At 43.3% G+C, this 18,405-nt stretch overlaps 1 protein-coding gene across 1 annotated transcript; it reads right to left on the bottom strand.

The window, feature by feature from the left end:
- Positions 1 to 6,498: 6,498 nt before the first annotated feature.
- Positions 6,499 to 8,781, bottom strand: sox2 (SRY-box transcription factor 2). Its single transcript, XM_084310688.1, has one exon. The coding sequence runs from the start codon at positions 8,484 to 8,486 to the stop codon at positions 7,509 to 7,511; it is 978 nt and encodes a 325-aa protein (XP_084166814.1). The 5' UTR covers positions 8,487 to 8,781; the 3' UTR covers positions 6,499 to 7,508.
- Between the last annotated feature and the right edge of the window lie 9,624 nt (positions 8,782 to 18,405).

Genomic DNA, 18,405 nt, shown 5'->3' on the forward strand with positions numbered 1-18,405 from the left:
CCAATACCTCCGTTAACCCTCCCACACCTAGTGACTGATATATGAATAAATAGATTTGTTCCTCCCGCAAGCAGTACCCTCCCTCGGTGACACTAGAGACCTTAATAACTGAAAGGGGAAGGTGGGTAGGAAAGGGTTAAATGTATTAATGTTACCCGCACCAAAAGGGTTAATGTTAAGGCTCAGGAATTGACACGCACACAAGACTCCCATCTACATCCTTTAGTGTTATTTAAGGACTGGTCAGTTACAAATATTCAATAGCACTGGGTCAAATTAAATGTAGTTTTCCTATTATTAGAGTTGTAACTCAATACCTTGCAGACAACGGATATTGTACACCCAAATAATATAGACTCAGATATTGCAGACCCAAAGATAATAGACCCAGATATTGCAGACTCCAATGTAACTGACTCATTTCCCACGTTTGGGCTAGTACCAATAATAATACCTCTCTAAGGCTTTACATATATGGCAGTGTTACGTTACCCCCGAGAAAAGAAGGGTTAACTGGATGGGAAATTATTATGAATGAACATACACATTATCACACTCAAATGAAATGAAAATGTGGGCCCACTTTACCAAACAAAAGTCCTAACTAATGCCGGCATGAAATGTTTGTGGGGTACCCCTATGCACTGTGGTTAGCAACCATTATCTTCGCCCGTAGGCCGCGACACACTGTGTAATGTACGATATGATCTTGGTCACCGAAGTGCCAATGTACTTAGCCAAGATGGCGGCCTCGCCCTCACCACCACTCGTCCGGTTGGTAAGATGGCGTCGAACGCTCTCGTCCCAGGAGCTAACAAGCTGTGATAGGCAGGGGGGCAGTAGCGGGCTGGAGGCGCGTGCTGGGTGGTGGCGACCTCTGCTGGAGAGGCGGCGTCCTCTGCTCCGACGAGACGGACTCCCGTGCTAGGCTGCTGACTGCCGGTGCTGACAAGCTGCTGGTCGACGAGCTGTGTTGGCGCGCGTGATAATCTGATGGCTACCTTAACTGAAGCTACTCTGTGGGTCTGAGAAGGCCCTCCTGCTAATCGAACATGCAGCAACGCACGGTGCCTCTAACCACCAGCTCTCTTCAGGCAACGCTTGCCGGGGGCACCTCGCTGGAGGGGATACAGTTAGCATTAGCCACTTTAATATACCGCTTGCTTCTAGGATAACTCGCTGTATCACTAGGGTTATTCCGTTAGGATGTTCAACACGCTACTAACGCTTATATTTCTATCATAAGCCGAAATATACTTGAGTCCAATTACAGTCACCCGTGTGCTTCACGATGGGGCTCCTCAACGACACGTCTTCCCAGGTTCACGTTCAACGCCGAAGAGGCTGGTTCTCTCCACTTCCGTTCAGGTGGCTTGCTTCTCCTCGACGCCTCCATCCTGCGCTCCGCCTGCCACCGCCGCCCCCTGCTGGCACCGCTAACTAGCCCCACAGGAAGAACTGGGTGAATTGAATATGATTCAGTTAGTGTTTATAATCCATATTCCAGCCGGTGAGAGAAGGAGAAACTCGCGTCATTGTTCAGGAGAATATCAAGGGAAACTGGTTAACATGTCTTTGTGCACAAAGGGGAGATAAAAGGCCAAGTCAGCACTTCTGAATAATAGTCGAATATTCAGGGTGCTACACACGCATGGGAGCTCGTGCAAAATCAGCGAGGTTTTTCCACGTCACGCCCGACCTTTTCCCGACGTTTTCGCTGATGGAAGTGCATTGGGAAGTCCAGCCCCCCCGGCGAGATCTACCACCGGGAGAAATCTTGTGTCAATCCACACACGGGTGCGCGTGAGAGCTTGCACAAAATCACCCAAATGTTTCCATGTTGCACACGTCACTTACCAGATCTCTGAAGACGTTAGGAGCGTCGCTTAACTGCACGTGAAATTTGCGCCGGGAGTGTTTTTGGCCGAGGCTCATTTGCATAGAAAGAGGAACATGTTACCTCATTTAAATATGCGCTAATTGCACCGGACGCCATGCTGATGGAACGCAGTTGCCACCTCATTTCACCCGTTGCGCCTCCTCTGTGAATAGCAAACTGTGTTTCAGAGCTATTTGCGCAGGCTTAACGTCAGAAAAAACTGCGCAATCCCTTTGTGAATTCGCCCCTCAGTCTGGATGTTAAAGAGGCGTGCAGTGTTATTTATTTAACGACACGAGACGATTGAAACGTTACAATGCAACTTGACATCAATTCTAAATTATATTTGGGCCGCTTTCCTGTAATTACTGCCAACTGAGAGCAGCGAGACAACAGCTTACTGTAGTGGATAACACACGCACGCACACGCGCGCGCACGCACACACACACACACACACACACACACACACACACACACACACACACACACACACACACACACACACACACGCACACACAGGACAGGCGGTATCATAGATAACATCTGGGTGTTTTTAACAGGAGGAGAAAGAGGGAAAAAAAAGGAAAACAGGCGTGCGCTTCCCACCTGTTGCCTCCAAATATACCCTGCAGCACTGACATAGAGCCTGGAGCACAGACAGACAGCCTGGAGCACAGACAGGCAGCCTGGAGCACAGACAGACAGCCTGGAGCACAGACAGACAGCCTGGAGCACAGACAGGCAGCCTGGAGCACAGACAGACAGCCTGGAGCACAGACAGACAGCACAGACAGACAGCCTGGAGCACAGACAGACAGCCTGGAGTACAGACAGACAGCATGGAGTACAGACAGACAGCATGGAGTACAGACAGACAGCCTGGAGCACAGACAGACAGCACAGACAGACAGCCTGGAGCACAGACAGACAGCCTGGAGCACAGACAGACAGCCTGGAGCACAGACAGACAGCCAGACTGACTGACTGACTGACTGACTGACTGACTGACTGACTGACTGACTGACTGACTGACTGACTGACTGACTGACTGACTGACTGACTGACTGACTGACTGACTGATTTAACGTCCAGATTAAATCACATTAAAACACTATAGCAGGTTGTCTACTACTCTACTGGACTAATAACTCTAGGTCTGTGTTGAAGGTAGCAGTAGCGTCTATATACAAGGGGGTCCATGTGCAGCAGTCTGGTTGCCAAAAGAAAATGCAGCCTTTAAAACAGATAAGCATTTCCCACAGCGTCTGAAGAAATAGGCTGCTACCAGTTCCAGTTCCCCACACACACACACACACACACACACACACACACACACACACACACACACACACACACACACACACACACACACACACACACACACACACACACACACACACACACACACACACACACACACACACACACACACACACACACACACACACACGCGCACACACACACACACACACACACACACACACACACACACACACACACACACACACACACACACACACACACACACACACACACACACCAACCTCCCACATCTAAATCCATCAACAGATCCTGCATCATATCAAAATATCAAAGCTATATTCCTTCTCACCCAGCCTCTACAAACACACACCTTGTCTTACTAACTGTTTTGTGTTATAGAAATATGTTTCTATTATGAAGATGTAGAGGATTCCTTCAATATCCAGCAGCGCCCACTTAAAAATAGACCACATCAAAGAGACGTGTTGGTACCCGTGGGCGCAACGCACCTTCAATGAGAGGAGAAAAAAAAGCTGAATTTAATTATTCTGCTGCTTCGACCTTCCTAAACAAGCACTTTATCGCCTGTCGTGGCCTATTACAACCAATTCACCAGCACCTATCAATAATTCAACATAGCAACGATCTTCTGACCTCTGAGAGAGAGAGAGAGAGAGAGAGAGAGAGAGAGAGAGAGAGAGAGAGAGAGAGAGAGAGAGAGAGAGGGGAGAGAGAGAGGTAGAGAGAGAGAGAGAGAGAGAGAGAGAGAGAGAGAGAGAGAGAGAGAGAGAGAGAGAGAGAGAGAGAGAGAGAGAGAGAGAGAGAGAGAGAGAGAGAGAGAAAGGTGGAGGGAGATGGAAGGAGAGAGAGGCGTGTTTGTCGAGGTTAATACCGGGGAAAACGGACTTGTTCAAATATTCATCTGACCGTTAATATGAGCTCAGCTCCCGGGGGACCGACGGGCCGAACAGCCGCTCTGCCTGCCTGCTTCAGCGGCCGGGAGCGACAAAGACACCGCGGTGCTAATCTACTCAGCTACCCCATAAATAAATACACACAGGCGCGCGCGCGCGCCCGCACGCACGACACACACACATATACACACACACACACACACACACACACACACACACACACACACACACACACACACACACACACACGCAAATCCCCCACCACTCCTCTCAATTTAAAACCGTTAGTTAATGTAAATCTAGCAGGCCTAACTCGGCACTTCACACAAATGCTACACTCTCGTTTTCTCACACACACACACACACACACACACACACACACACACACACACACACACACACACACACACACACACACACACACACACACACACACACACACACACACACACGCCCCCCCCCCCCCCCCACACACACACACGCACACACACACACCACCAGATTTGGGACCGTTAGTTAAATTCAAAAGGCGGGTGTAAACTCATCACCATATTGGATTATTTAAAAAGACAAGAGGTGGAAACAGACAGAAATAAAAACACAGAGAATCTCCACAATAAATTAATAAGAGTTTTGTATCCCTGAAATCTAAAGAATAATCAAAATAAAAAAATAAAGATTAGATTCGTTTCAAATGTATTGCCATGTACATACATGTGTATACATGCAGCACACGAAAATGAGTTTGGCGTCCAACCAAAGAGTGCAAATGTATACAGTAAAGTGCGACAGAAATAAACAAGTATTTAATATACAAGAAATATAAAATTCTTGTACAATGATTTAATACAAGACATATATACAACGCTCTATTCGTGGGAACTTGTCGCCTACTAACCGGAGAGCTTGAACCGTGGGAGCGGGTCAGATGAAACATTACGTTACATGAATACATTCCAAGAGGTCCGGGTCCTGATCCGAGAACCCTGGCGACGCCCCGGTCTGGTCTCGCTCTCCCGGTTCCTTTCAGACCAAGCCTCCCGTTTCCATTTGGGCCTAATTGAACATTTAGGAGATAATTGAACATTTGGAGCGATAAGCTTGGGCTCGAGTGATTTGATAACATATGGAGGTGATCATAGGAAATAAACCATAGATATGACGAGAGGACGGGGGGGGGGGGGGGGTGAACTACAAGAAATACTTGGACACTTTTAAATAAAAATATTTTTATGAAATGTGCAGGAATAAAACGGTATTTATATGAGAGAAAATGCCGCGTTGTAAAAACACTGTTTGAAATCAATGAGTGTTACACTAAATGACAAGAAAACCACAAGACAAATAAACAGAGATTAATCCGAGGAGGAACCTGAACAGAAAAAGGCCTCCTGGCTTCTGAAGCGGCTTCTAAATGTCCAGGAATAACATCATGTTAATATGTGATGTTGTTATGTTGTTGCATGATTTAAACAAAACGACTTCACATGACAACAACTCTTCCTCCGAAACTAATCACAGAAAAGTCAGTCAGTAGAATAATAACGTGGTGTTTGTCAGCGGAGGCCTCGCCGGAAGCGACACAGCGAGTTCTATTTCAAAGGCAGATCTTTAGCCAGAATGACAAATTATAAAGATTATTAAGGTTATTAAGATTAAAAAGACATAGTTTTCATTTACATCGAGGCCTCGCGGTCTTAAGTGTTTCTGCGCCATGATGACAACATCTCAAAGTCCTCGGGTCCGTTTTTTTTGTTTAAACAACAAACATAAGCTATACACATATCGAATAAATAAAATAAAACTATTATGCATGCAAAGCCCTTGACTCTGGGTGTGGTGTGAGGAGAGACATGCAGACCTCACTGCTCTCTTAGAAAACACATGAACAATTAACATTAAGAAATAAACTATGACATCCACACCTGGCTTTAGAGACAAACACCACGAAGAGGAACAAAAACGAATTAGTAATAATTACTAGTGCTGTTATTATATTAGTTTAATTAGTTTAGTTTTTTTTTTTAAAGTTCAACCGTCCCGTTTCCTTGTCCCGTTAAACGGGCTTTTATTTCCCTCTGATGAGTCCTGGAAATGCCTTATTTTTTTCTTTTACACCGTGTGAATTATGGGATGTATTGTGAATTGACTATAAAGCTCCAGTAATTCCATAATGACACCCGCGATGACGCAATAAATAATGACAGCGACTGTTTGTTTCCCAAAAGAGCCTTTGATGCGACTTCAAAGAGCCGCGACAGAACGGACCAATCTGTCACCTTATTAGTTATTATATCTCACAATGGAAATAGAAACAAACAAATAGAAACTCCCCACGGCGACTCGATAACGTCCAATAACTGAGAAGGAAGCTAAATCAAAACTCGTACAATCTTCAAGTATTCCAAAATTTCCAAAATTTATTCATTTCAAACTGCATATTGAGAGAAAAATGATGTGAAAAGTATTGAGCTGTTAAAATGTTGGATATTAGTCTCAGGGTCATATATACACGGAGAGGTCGGCAGCCCGACACACTTTGGGGAAAAGAATAATATACAACTACGGGAATGAAGAGGAGAAAAAAAGAGTTTCTCAAAATAAAACTTAAAATATCACAGTAGATATACAGAGAATTGTACAAATCATTAGAAAATAAAAAATTAAAACAGCTTTATAGTATAACCGCTAAGACAGGTGTGGGGGGAACGGTGCGAGGCGGAGAATATAAATTAACAAGCTAATGTCGTCTTTAAACTGAGAGAGACGGCATGTTCCTTTATATAGCTGCTTTCACTTTTTACCAAATTAAATATTAGTATATAATAATTGACCTTAAAGGAAAAATCTGCTTTACCTGTTCCGGGTTCAATTTGTCCCTTTTTATCTCCAAAAGAAATGTGTTGATGTTTAGAAAGAGGCAACAATTCAAGCTCTTCTAAAAAGAAATAATAATAATAATGATAATAATAATAATAATAATAATAATCCAACAAATCCTGCCGCTTTTTTCTTTACGTGCAGAACGTTTTAATAATAAAAAAAAAATCACCTCTTGTCAGATAAACAAACATGTCATGTGATTGTTGGGGTTATTTTTTTTTCTTTTGATAAATACTGTACAAAAACGATTGATTGATAAAACATTTTCTGATTGAGACCTTCTCGCTATTTTCCCCCAAAAACTCTGACAACAGTCACTGTTGGAGGAAAAAGGAGCAACTTTGACCCACAACCTCGTCCTCTCCTCTAACCGTCTCTTTAGAAACAGAATAAAGCCTCTCTGTCACTCAGAACAGTCCTATACAACTTTTATCCCACCCAGAAATTGCGTTTTTTTTCTGTACAAAAATATGTCCAAAGTTAATAGTCCACATTTTTTTTAAACTTATTATAAAAGTCATTGTTTGTCTCTCTCGGGGGGGGGTCTCTCTCGGGGGGGGGGCTCTCTCTACATGTGTGTGAGCGGCAGCGTCCCGTTAATCGTCGTGCCCGGCACGGCGCTCTGGTAGTGGCCGGACATGTGAAGCCGGCTCTGGGCGGCCTGCTCGCTCACCTCTGACCCGGGCAGGTACATACTGATCATGTCTCTCAGGTCGCCGCTCTGGCAGCCCGGCGGGAGCGCGGAGGCCCGGTGCGAGGAGGAGGAGGAGGTCACCACGGGGGGGCTGGAGGAGCTGGACTCCGACTTCACCGACGCGCCCATGGAGCCCAGGGCCGTCATGCCGCCCGGCGCGGCCTGCTGGCCGTAGGACATGGAGTAGGTCGGCGAGCCGTTCATGTAGGACTGCGACGTGCCCATCGTGTTGTACTGCAGAGCCGACATGTCGTAGCGGTGCATGGCCTGCATCTGGCCCGTGTTGTGCGCGTTCAGCCCCGGGTGCTGGTAGCCGAGCTGCTCCTGCATCATCCCGTAGCCGCCGTTGGTCCAGCCGTTCATGTGCGCCGCGTAGCTGTCCATCCTCTGGTTCACCCCTCCTCCGCCGAGACCGCCGCCCACCCCGACGCCGCCGCCCATGCCGGTCCCCCCCGGCGCCAGCAGCCCGCCGGGCAAGGTGTACTTGTCCTTCTTCATCAGGGTCTTGGTTTTCCGGCGCGGCCGGTACTTGTAATCCGGGTGCTCCTTCATGTGCAGGGCGCGCAGCCGCTTGGCCTCGTCGATGAACGGCCTCTTCTCGCTCTCGGAGAGCAGCTTCCACTCGGCGCCCAGCCGCTTGCTGATCTCGGAGTTGTGCATCTTTGGGTTCTCCTGGGCCATCTTCCGCCGCTGGCCGCGGGACCACACCATGAAGGCGTTCATGGGCCGCTTGACCCGGTCCGGGCTGTTCTTCTGGTTGGCGCCGCCGGACGCGGTGCTGTTGGGTCCGGAGCCCCCCGTGTTGGTCTGAGGGGCCGGGGGCTTCAGCTCGGTCTCCATCATGTTGTACATCTTTGTTGGACAACTCCCGAGCAAAGACAAGGGAAAAATATAAAACGGAGAAACTCCCAGAAAAGCCCAGAAGGAGGAAGTATAGCTGCTTTGAGGTTACCTGTCTCTCCTCTCTGCAACTTTTAACCACAGGACGAAACACGTCTCTCTCTCTCTCTCTCTCTTCTCCCAGTGTGTGTGCGTGTAGGTCCCTCTCTGCTGTGTTGTGTCCACAAACTCCTCTCTCTCTCGCTCTCACTATCTCTCTCTCTCTCTCTCTCTTGGAAAAATAATCAACAAACTAGTTGAGGTGCTGTCCGCCCTGCGCCGTCATGACAAGTCGGGATAGTTTTGGAACAAGTTAACAGACTACCATTCATGTGATGGGGGGCCTGTCACACAATAAATGTATCGGAGCCGACCAATCAGGAGCCGCCCGCTCCCCCTGACACCGCGCCGGGGGAGGCGCCGTTTAGCATAAGGGGGGCGGGGTTTAGGAGAGCAGAGAGACAGACATGCTCACTGTTTACCACATCACACTTTCACTGTTTTTACAGCTTTCAGAGAGATGTGTTCAAGACTCGATGCTACAGGTCTGTGGACAATGTGTTCACCATGCTCTACGAATACATCTGATCAGCACTGTTACTCAGGTGTACTCATTTATATATCTTATGCAGTTCAATCACCTGTACATTATACTACTACACTTTACTGTTACATTTGCACTCTGGTTGTGCTACCATTGTGCTGTATGATGACATACATTTGAATCTAATCGAATATAATGGACATACATATAATAGAAAGCACTGTCACACAACAACAGTTCATGGAGGGAGAGTAAGGAATGGGAATTTGAGGGGAAATGTCACGGTATTCATGGTACAACCAGCCTCGCCCAACTCTCTGATCTGTATAGGATAGTCTGCTAAATAGTGGCCTGATTCTTGTGTAAAAGTTTAATTTACGATGTCACGTATTCGCATCAGGTTGATACTTGAAATGACTAAATCTGTATAACTTAAACTGTTTAACATTTAGCTAAATAAATTATACCCAAAGGCCAGATTAATATAATATAATCACACTATATATATGATGTCATTACCAGCTTCCATCTTGACGGTGGTTTGTTTTGATACACGATACAATGATACATTTGTCATTGTTTTCAATCGCAAAAAAGTCACTAATTTCCCTGAATAAAGGTAATAATGACCACAACAACAAATACATAAAGATTAGATAGTCAGATTAGATAGCCTGAGGTTCTGACAGCAGGAAGGTAATACAAGATGTTTCCTCTTCTCACATGCATGGTTGACTCTCAATGGCAGCATTGACGCATGCACGCACGCACACACGCACACACACACACACACACACACACACACACGCACGCACGCACGCACACACACACACACACACACACACACACACACACACACACACACACACACACACACACACACACACACACACACACACACACACACACACACACACAGCGGTAAGTAACACCAAGTAACTCCAAGTAACTAGTAACACCAAGTAACACCAAGTAACTCTAATTAACACCAAGTAACTCTAAGTAACCTAGCAAAACAACAGACTAGTATACTGACAGAAAACAGCCAAACAACAAGTGTGTTTTACAAGAATTTAACAGCTAAGAGGAGTCAGTAAGCAGACTTTGAGTCAATTAACCAACCAACCAACTGACCAACTAACCAACCAATTAACCAACTAACCAACCAAGTATCCACACCACTGAAGATACTGTCGTTTATCATCGTTAGTGTTTAGTGTAGTTTAGATTAAACTATTAGTCTCTTAGTGTACTTTAGAATAAGTTATTAATTTGTTAGTGTAGTTTATATTAATTAAGTTATTAGTTTATTAGTGTAGTTTAGATAAAATTATTATTTTGTTAGTGTAGTTTAGATTAAATGGTTATTTTGTTAGTGTAGTTCAAGTCAAGAGTTGTATTTGTCACGGCATACAAGTATACAATGAAATGCGGGGGGTCTTGCCCGCAACCATTGTGCATAATACAATAGTAATATATAATAAGAATCCAATTGTACGACATTGTGCAATAAAACAAGTAAACAAAGTAGGGCATATCGGTATATGTACATGAGTTATTTACAGAGCATGGTAGGACATGCTAGGTCCTGTAGTAGTTTAGATTAAATTATTAGTATGTTACTTTGATTGATTGATTGATTGATTGATTGATTGATTGATTGAAAACTTTATGAGCAGATTGCAGAATACAGTACGGCTCAATACAAACAACTGCTAAGAGGGAGGATGCAGACCAGAAAAAGACTTTCGTCTTGTTTAGATCAGGGTCCTCCATTTTCAATGTGTGTAGTTTAGATTAAGTTATTAGTTTGTTAGTGTCGTTTAAGTTATTAGTTTGTTAGTGTAGTTTAAATTAAGTTATTAGTTGTTATAGTTTCGATTAAGTTATTAGTTTGTTACTATAGTTTAAATTACGTTATAAGAGTTTGAGAGTGTAGTTTACGTAAAAGAAGTTAGAAGACTTGATGTCAGAACTTGTTTTGGTTTCTCTCTGAGGCCTGCGACGTGACGTCACCGCCGTCTAGTGGCCAAAAAGAGAACAACAACACAGCCAGTGACCCTGAGTATCTGAACTGACAGCACATTGTTCTACTGTTAAATTAGTAGAGTGCTCTTGTTCTACTGTTATATCAGTAGATTACTCTTCTTCTACTGTTATATTAGTAGATTACTCTTCTTCTACTGTTATATTAGTCATCTACAGATTCTTCTTCTACTGTTATATTAGTCGTCTACAGATTTTTCTTCTACTGTTATATTAGTCGTCCACATATTCTTCTTCTGCTGTTATATTAGTCGTCTACAGATTCTTCTTCTTCTGTTATATTAGTCGTCTACAGATTATTCTTCTGGTGTTATATATTAGTCGTCTACAGATTCTTCTTCTAGTGTTATTATTCATCTACAGATTCTTCTTCTACTGCTATATTATTCGTCTACAGATTCTTCTTCTACTGTTATATTAGTCGTCTACAGATTCTTCTACTGTTATGATAAATTGAAAATGGGGGACCCTGATGTAAACAAGACGAAAGTCTTTCTCTGGTCTGCATCCCCTTAACAATTGTGTGTGTTGAGCCGTACTGTATTGTACCCATTCTGCAATCTGTTAATAAAGTTCTCAATCAATCAATCAATCAATCAATCAATATTATTCGTCTACAGATTCTTCTTCTACTGTTATATTATTCATCTACAGATTCTTCTTCTACTGTTATATTTGTCGTCTACAGATTCTTCTTCTACTGTTATATCAGTTGTCTATGGGATCCCTTAAATTCCATCGACATGCAGTGTTGAAGACTAGTTAACTATATATTTCAATTAGTAGTTTAACTGCAAAATGCAGTAGTTGGGTGGTAGAGTAATATCAGTAGCTTTTTAAGGAGTTACTGCCTCTCTTCTCTCCTTCTCTCTCTCTCTTTTCTCTATTTACTTTAGTTTAGGTGGTTATTTACATATTTCCTCAAAGAAATGTAGTGTTATCCTAATTTCACCACAACCCACCCTTACAGAACACCCTGGTACTTGGCAAGGCTTTCATCAGTTCATAATACTTTGTGCTCCCTATAGGCAAGGCTTTCATCAGTTCATAATACTTTGTGCTCCCTAGGCAAGGCTTTAGTCAGTTCATAATACTTCATGCTCCATATGAAAGGCTTTCATCAGTTCATAATACTTCATGCTCCATAAGCAAGACTTTCATCAGTTCATAATACTTGGTAACACTGCTTATAGGAAAGGCTTTCATCAGTTCATAATACTTCATGCTCCATAAGCAAGACTTTCATCAGTTCATAATACTTGGTAACACTGCTTATAGGCAAGGCTTTCATCAGTTCATAATACTTGGTGCTCCCTAGGCAAGGCTTTCATCACTTCATAATATTTGGTAACACTATAGGCAAGGCTTTCATCAGTTCATAATACTTGGTAACACAGCAAGGCTTTCATCAGTTCATAATATTTGGTAACACTGCCTATAGGCAAGGCTTTCATCAGTTCATAATATTTGGTAACACTATAGGCAAGGCTTTCATCAGTTCATAATATTTGGTAACACTGCCTATAGGCAAGGCTTTCATCAGTTCATAATATTTGGTAACACTGCCTATAGGCAAGGCTTTCATCAGTGGGCCATATACTCAATCACCACTGTGCTGCATCACCCATTAGATACTTAACTCTTAACTCTTAACAGACATTTATTTAAGATTGGACCTTTAATGTAAATCTGTAGAAATACATAGGCAGTTTATGTTGTATATATATATTATATGCTGTCACTGTATAGTAGCCTATAAATAAGTCGACTGAATATGTTACTATTTTATTTATAATAATTAAATTGATTGGAACAGGCACAGCAATGTAAAGCCAAAGGTCTCACATGGGGAAAACCATGTTTTTTTTTAATGGATGCTATATATTATAATCTCTTTAACCCTTAAAACATTATATTAATTAACAGCAGCTCAAGCACGCGCACCTGACATCATTCAATTTAGACTCACGCCTTGACATTAAACTGCAGGCTAATTGAATCTGGCGGCAGATCAAACCTTTTTCCCCCTCAGTCGTTTTGATAATAAGAATGCAAATAAATATACAAGTGAACCCCCATGGGTCCGAGGCGGCCTCTCTCTCCACCCTCCATGAGGAGAGTGGGGGCAGCCTCTCTCTCTCCACCCTCCATGAGGAGAGCCTCAGCGGGGCCACATCTCTCCCTCCACCCTCCATGAGGAGAGCGGGGCCACCTCTCTCTCCACCCTCCATGAGGAGAGCTTCAGCGGGGCCACATCTCTCTCTCCACCCTCCATGAGGAGAGCTTCAGCGGGGCCACATCTCTCTCTCCACCCTCCATGAGGAGAGCTTCAGCGGGGCCACATCTCTCTCTCCACCCTCCATGAGGAGAGCCTCAGCGGGGCCGCATCTCTCTCTCCACCCTCCATGAGGAGATTTCAGCGGGGCCGCATCTCTCTCTCCACCCTCCATGAGGAGAGCTTCAGTGGGGCCGTATCTCTCTCTCCACCCTCCATGAGGAGAGCGGGGCCGCCTCTCTCTCTCCACCCTCCATGAGGAGAGCGGGCCGCCTCTCTCTCTCCACCTTCCATGAGGAGAGCGGGGCCGCATCTCTCTCTCCACCTTCCATGAGGAGAGCGGGGCCGCATCTCTCTCTCCACCCTCCATGAGGAGAGCGGGGCCGCATCTCTCTCTCCACCCTCCATGAGGAGAGCGGGGCCGCATCTCTCTCTCCACCCTCCATGAGGAGAGCGGGGCCGCATCTCTCTCTCCACCCTCCATGAGGAGAGCGGGGCTGCGGGCCTGCGAGGCCGGACAGCAGACACTCCGAGCGACATTCGTGAAGAGAGATGCTCCGCTGCTGCTAATCTGCTTCTATAATAAAGGAACGGACAGAAAGGCTTGACGACACGGGAATGGCCCTGAATTCACAATGAGGCGGAATGAAGGCTTATTTATATATATATATATATATGCACACACACACAAATATAAATATATATTGCAGAACGCAAGGACACAACGTGAGAACGTGTCACACCAAATGACCGGCTCCTCACATTATATTATATTATTATTTGTTATTATTATTATGAACTGTATCACTGTACATATTAATACAACTCTGTACATACATCTGATTAGCACTATTAGTCAATAGTACTAATTTATATATTTTATACACAGTTTAATCACCTATATACATTGTATATTACTATTACACTTTACTGTTACATTTGCACTCTGGTTAGATGCCACATTTATTTTCATTGTACTGTACTTGTGCTGAATGATGCAATACATTTTAATATAATCTAATCTAATCTAATCTAATCTAATCTCCAGACACATATGCTTTTATACAGTTTCAGACGTTTGTGTTAGAGGCCACAGACAATTACGGTGCAACAGCAAACATATAAATATATTTGTTTAATTTGTCTCTGTATATATAGGTAAAGTATAGTACTGTATATGTCCAGACAGAGGTCTTGGTTAAAGACCTGAACATATGTATATATAATATAGATATATATTAGCCTTATAGGATAAATACATATAATGTGTTTAATCAAAGTCTAACAGCTGTGAGTTAGACCTGCAGAATACTGGGCTCAAACCTCGAGACCCTGCATATAAAACACCTGCAAGCAGCGGAAACGACAAGTAACCCTATCAGTCATTATCGGAGAGAGATTTCTGCAGGTAGTGTGTATGTGTGTGTGTGTGTGTGTGTGTGTGTGTGTGTGTGTGTGTGTGTGTGTGTGTGTGTGTGTGTGTGTGTTATGTCCGCTAGGTGACGTACCAGAGGCTAAAAACTGAAGCCTAGAAAAAAAGTTTACAAAGAAACGCTCTCCTGTCTGTCTGTCTGTCTGTCTGTCTGTCTGTCTGTCTGTCTGTCTGTCTGTCTGTCTGTCTGTCTGTCTGTCTGTCTGTCTGTCTGTCTGCCTGCCTGTCTGTCTGTCTGTCTGTCTGTCTGTCTGTCTGTCTGTCTGTCTGTCTGTCTGTCTGTCTGTCTGTCTGTCTGTCTGTCTTTATTTATATGAAACTAATATCAAAGTTCATGCCTTCAGACAGATAGATCAGGTCTTTCTGTCAGGAGTAATTTCCATATCCTTGAAATATGTAATTTACTATAATGATCAATTATGTCCAGGATTTAATTGCTTTAAGTTTTTTTGTATAGCCTTTTCGACGTTTAAGGCCCACATTTTCCATAAAATATTAAATGCAATATTTAAAGCGTGTTAAGATTGACAGTTTATTATTTTGAAATATAAAACAGTGAATTATTTTTCAAACCCATCTCTGTGGGGTTTTATTTGCATCCGTGGTGTTGAAATGTCAGCTTTAAACGATGTTACAAATATGACACGTTAAATCTAATCAAATAAATAAAATATATAATATTATATGACACAAATCAAATGCAACGAGGCTAAACAGGCTGTTAATGTCTACTCAGAATGTTTTCAAATGTTGGAAATGACTCACAGCCGGACATCTCTCCTCTATACACTGCATGCTGCACACACACATGTGCTCTCTCTCTCTCTCTCTCTCTCTCTCTCTCTCTCTCTCTCTCTCTCTCTCTCTCTCTCTCTCTCTCTCTCTCTCTCTCTCTCTCCCCCCCCCCCCTCCGGTTCGGTTACACACAAACTCACACTCACTCTCCACACGTATCCACACACATCCTGCTCTCTCCTCTCTTCTCCTCTCATCTCCTCTCTTCTCCTCTCCTCTCCTCTCATATCTTCTCCTTCCACCTCTTCTCCTCCCCCCTCTTCTCCCCTCCTCTCTTCTCTTCTCTTCTCCTCTCCTCTCCTCTCCTCTCCTCTCCCCTCTTATCCTCCCCTCTCCTCTCCTCTCCTCTCCTCTCTTCTCCCCTTCTCTCCTCTGCTCTCCTCTCATCCTCCCCTCTCCTCTCCTCTCCTCTCCTCTCCTCTCCTCTCCTCTCAGACTTACTTTCAATTCGGGGAGTTTTACGTATATCCTCGGTTGGTTTGAAGAATAGAAAAAAAAACACTATTCCAGTTTTATTCCAATAAGTCCGACTCAACATCCAGATCCTGGGGTTTCTCTCCAGGAAAAGCGTCCTCCTCCCCAGGCAGTAAAGCTGCTCCGTGCGCCCCTCTGCCCCTCCCGCCCCGCGGCAGTCAGCGCGGTGTGTCCCGGGCAGCGGGGGCTTCAAGGCCGCCTCGCCGCGTCCCGCTGTCTGTGCTGCCGGAGCCCCGGTCTCTCCGTCCGTTCTCTCCGCTCCGGTCTCTCCTCTCGGCCTGCAAGGAGAAATAAAAGCCGTTTATGGCGAAACACATTGTGAAAAGGGGCCGATTTAAAAAGAGAGAGGAATGCGAGCAAGAACAACAAAAGTCAGTTATATAGAAGTCGCTCCCCGCTTCCTCTGCAGACAGAATGAGGAGAAAGACCGAGTTTCTGTTCACTGTGTTCAGTGATAATTTGAGGCCATTGTTTCTGCTACAGATGGTTCAGTTTAATACAATAACCGCTCTTTGTCAATAGAGGAGCCTCACAATACAAACCTAAAGCCGCTCCTCAATAGCCTCGGCTGGGCTGCAGGGCCGAACAAAGGCCCGCCGAGGTAATGGTGCGGTTATTGAAAAGAACAGAATGGGGATTTGATAAAGACTTTCTCTCTCTCTCTCTCTCCTTTTTCCTTTTTGCACGAAGTAACAGAGCGATGTTACAGAGACTGACACGGGTTTAAAAGATAGACGAATAGCATGCTTCTGAAATAGCCGTGTTGTTGTTGTTATTATTATTATTATTATTATTATTATTATTATTATTATTATTATTATTATTATTATTATTATTATTATTATTATTATTATTATTATTATTATTATTATTATTATTATTATTATTATTATTATTATTATTATTATTATTATTATTATTATTATTATTATTATTATTATTATTATTATTAATAGTAGTATTATTATTAGTATTACTAGTATTATTATTTATTACCATTATTATTGTTATCATGAATAATAATAATAATTAATAATAATACTAATAATAATGATACTAATAGTAATACTACCATATTATAATAATAATAATTATTATTACTACTACTAATATTACTACCATATTATTATTATTATTATTATTATTATTATTATTATTATTGGTAGTATTAATATACTGTATACCACTAATCGTACTATCATATAATAATAATAATAATTATTATTACTACTAATAATACTACTACTACTACTACTACTACTACTACTACTATACTACTACTACTACTACTACTACTACTACTACTACTACTACTATTATACTACTACTAATAGTCCTAGCATATTATTATTATTATAATTATTATTATTATCATCATCATCATCATCATCATCAGCAGCAGTCCTTTATAACAGAGGAGGCAGGCTATTTAAAGGCCTCTGGTTGTCCCAGATTAAATGAAGGCAGGTTAAGGATTTTAAAATGAAGCTCAGAGCAGGAATACATTAGGTTTTAAATCTCTAGTCAAGTACTGTTGTACGGATTTAAAGACTCTATCATGGTCTCATAGACGAGGTTGAGTCATATACATCCAGGGTTCACTCTCTCATAGACGAGGTTGAGTCCTATACATCCAGGGTTCACTCTCTCATAGACGAGGTTGAGTCCTATACATCCAGGGTTCAGTCTATCAGGGTTGAGTCCTATACATCCAGGGTTCAATCTCTCATGGTCTCCTATAGACGAGGTTGAGTCATATACATCCAGGGTTCACTCTCTCATAGACGAGGTTGAGTCCTATACATCCAGGGTTCAGTCTATCAGGGCTGAGTCCTATACATCCAGGGTTCAGTCTATCATGGTCTCCTATATGACGAGGTTAGAGTCCTATACATCCAGGGTTCAGTCTCTCATTGTCTCCTATAGAGGTTGAGTCCTATACATCCAGGGTTCAGTCTCTCATCGTCTCCTATATGACGAGGTTGAGTCCTATACATCCAGGGTTCAGTCTCTCATCCTCTCCTATATGACGAGGTTGAGTCCTATACATCCAGGGTTCAGTCTCTCATCGTCTCCTATATGACGAGGTTGAGTCCTATACATCCAGGGTTCAGTCTCTCATCCTCTCCTATATGACGAGGTTGAGTCCTATACATCCAGGGTTCAGTCTCTCATCGTCTCCTATATGACGAGGTTGAGTCCTATACATCCAGGGTTCAGTCTCTCATCCTCTCCTATAAAACGAGGTTGAGTCCTATACATCCAGGGTTCAGTCTCTCATGGTCTCCTATAGAGGAGGTTGAGTCCTATATATCCAGGGTTCTGA

This window comes from Notolepis coatsorum (genome assembly GCF_963971535.1).
Source record: "Notolepis coatsorum genome assembly, chromosome: 3".
In the NCBI taxonomy this organism is placed as follows: domain Eukaryota; kingdom Metazoa; phylum Chordata; class Actinopteri; order Aulopiformes; family Paralepididae; genus Notolepis; species Notolepis coatsorum.

Excerpts from the sequence above, each read along its gene's own strand:
- sox2 (XM_084310688.1), bottom strand. The coding sequence starts at position 8,486 with ATGTACAACATGATGGAGACCGAGCTGAAGCCCCCGGCCCCTCAGACC.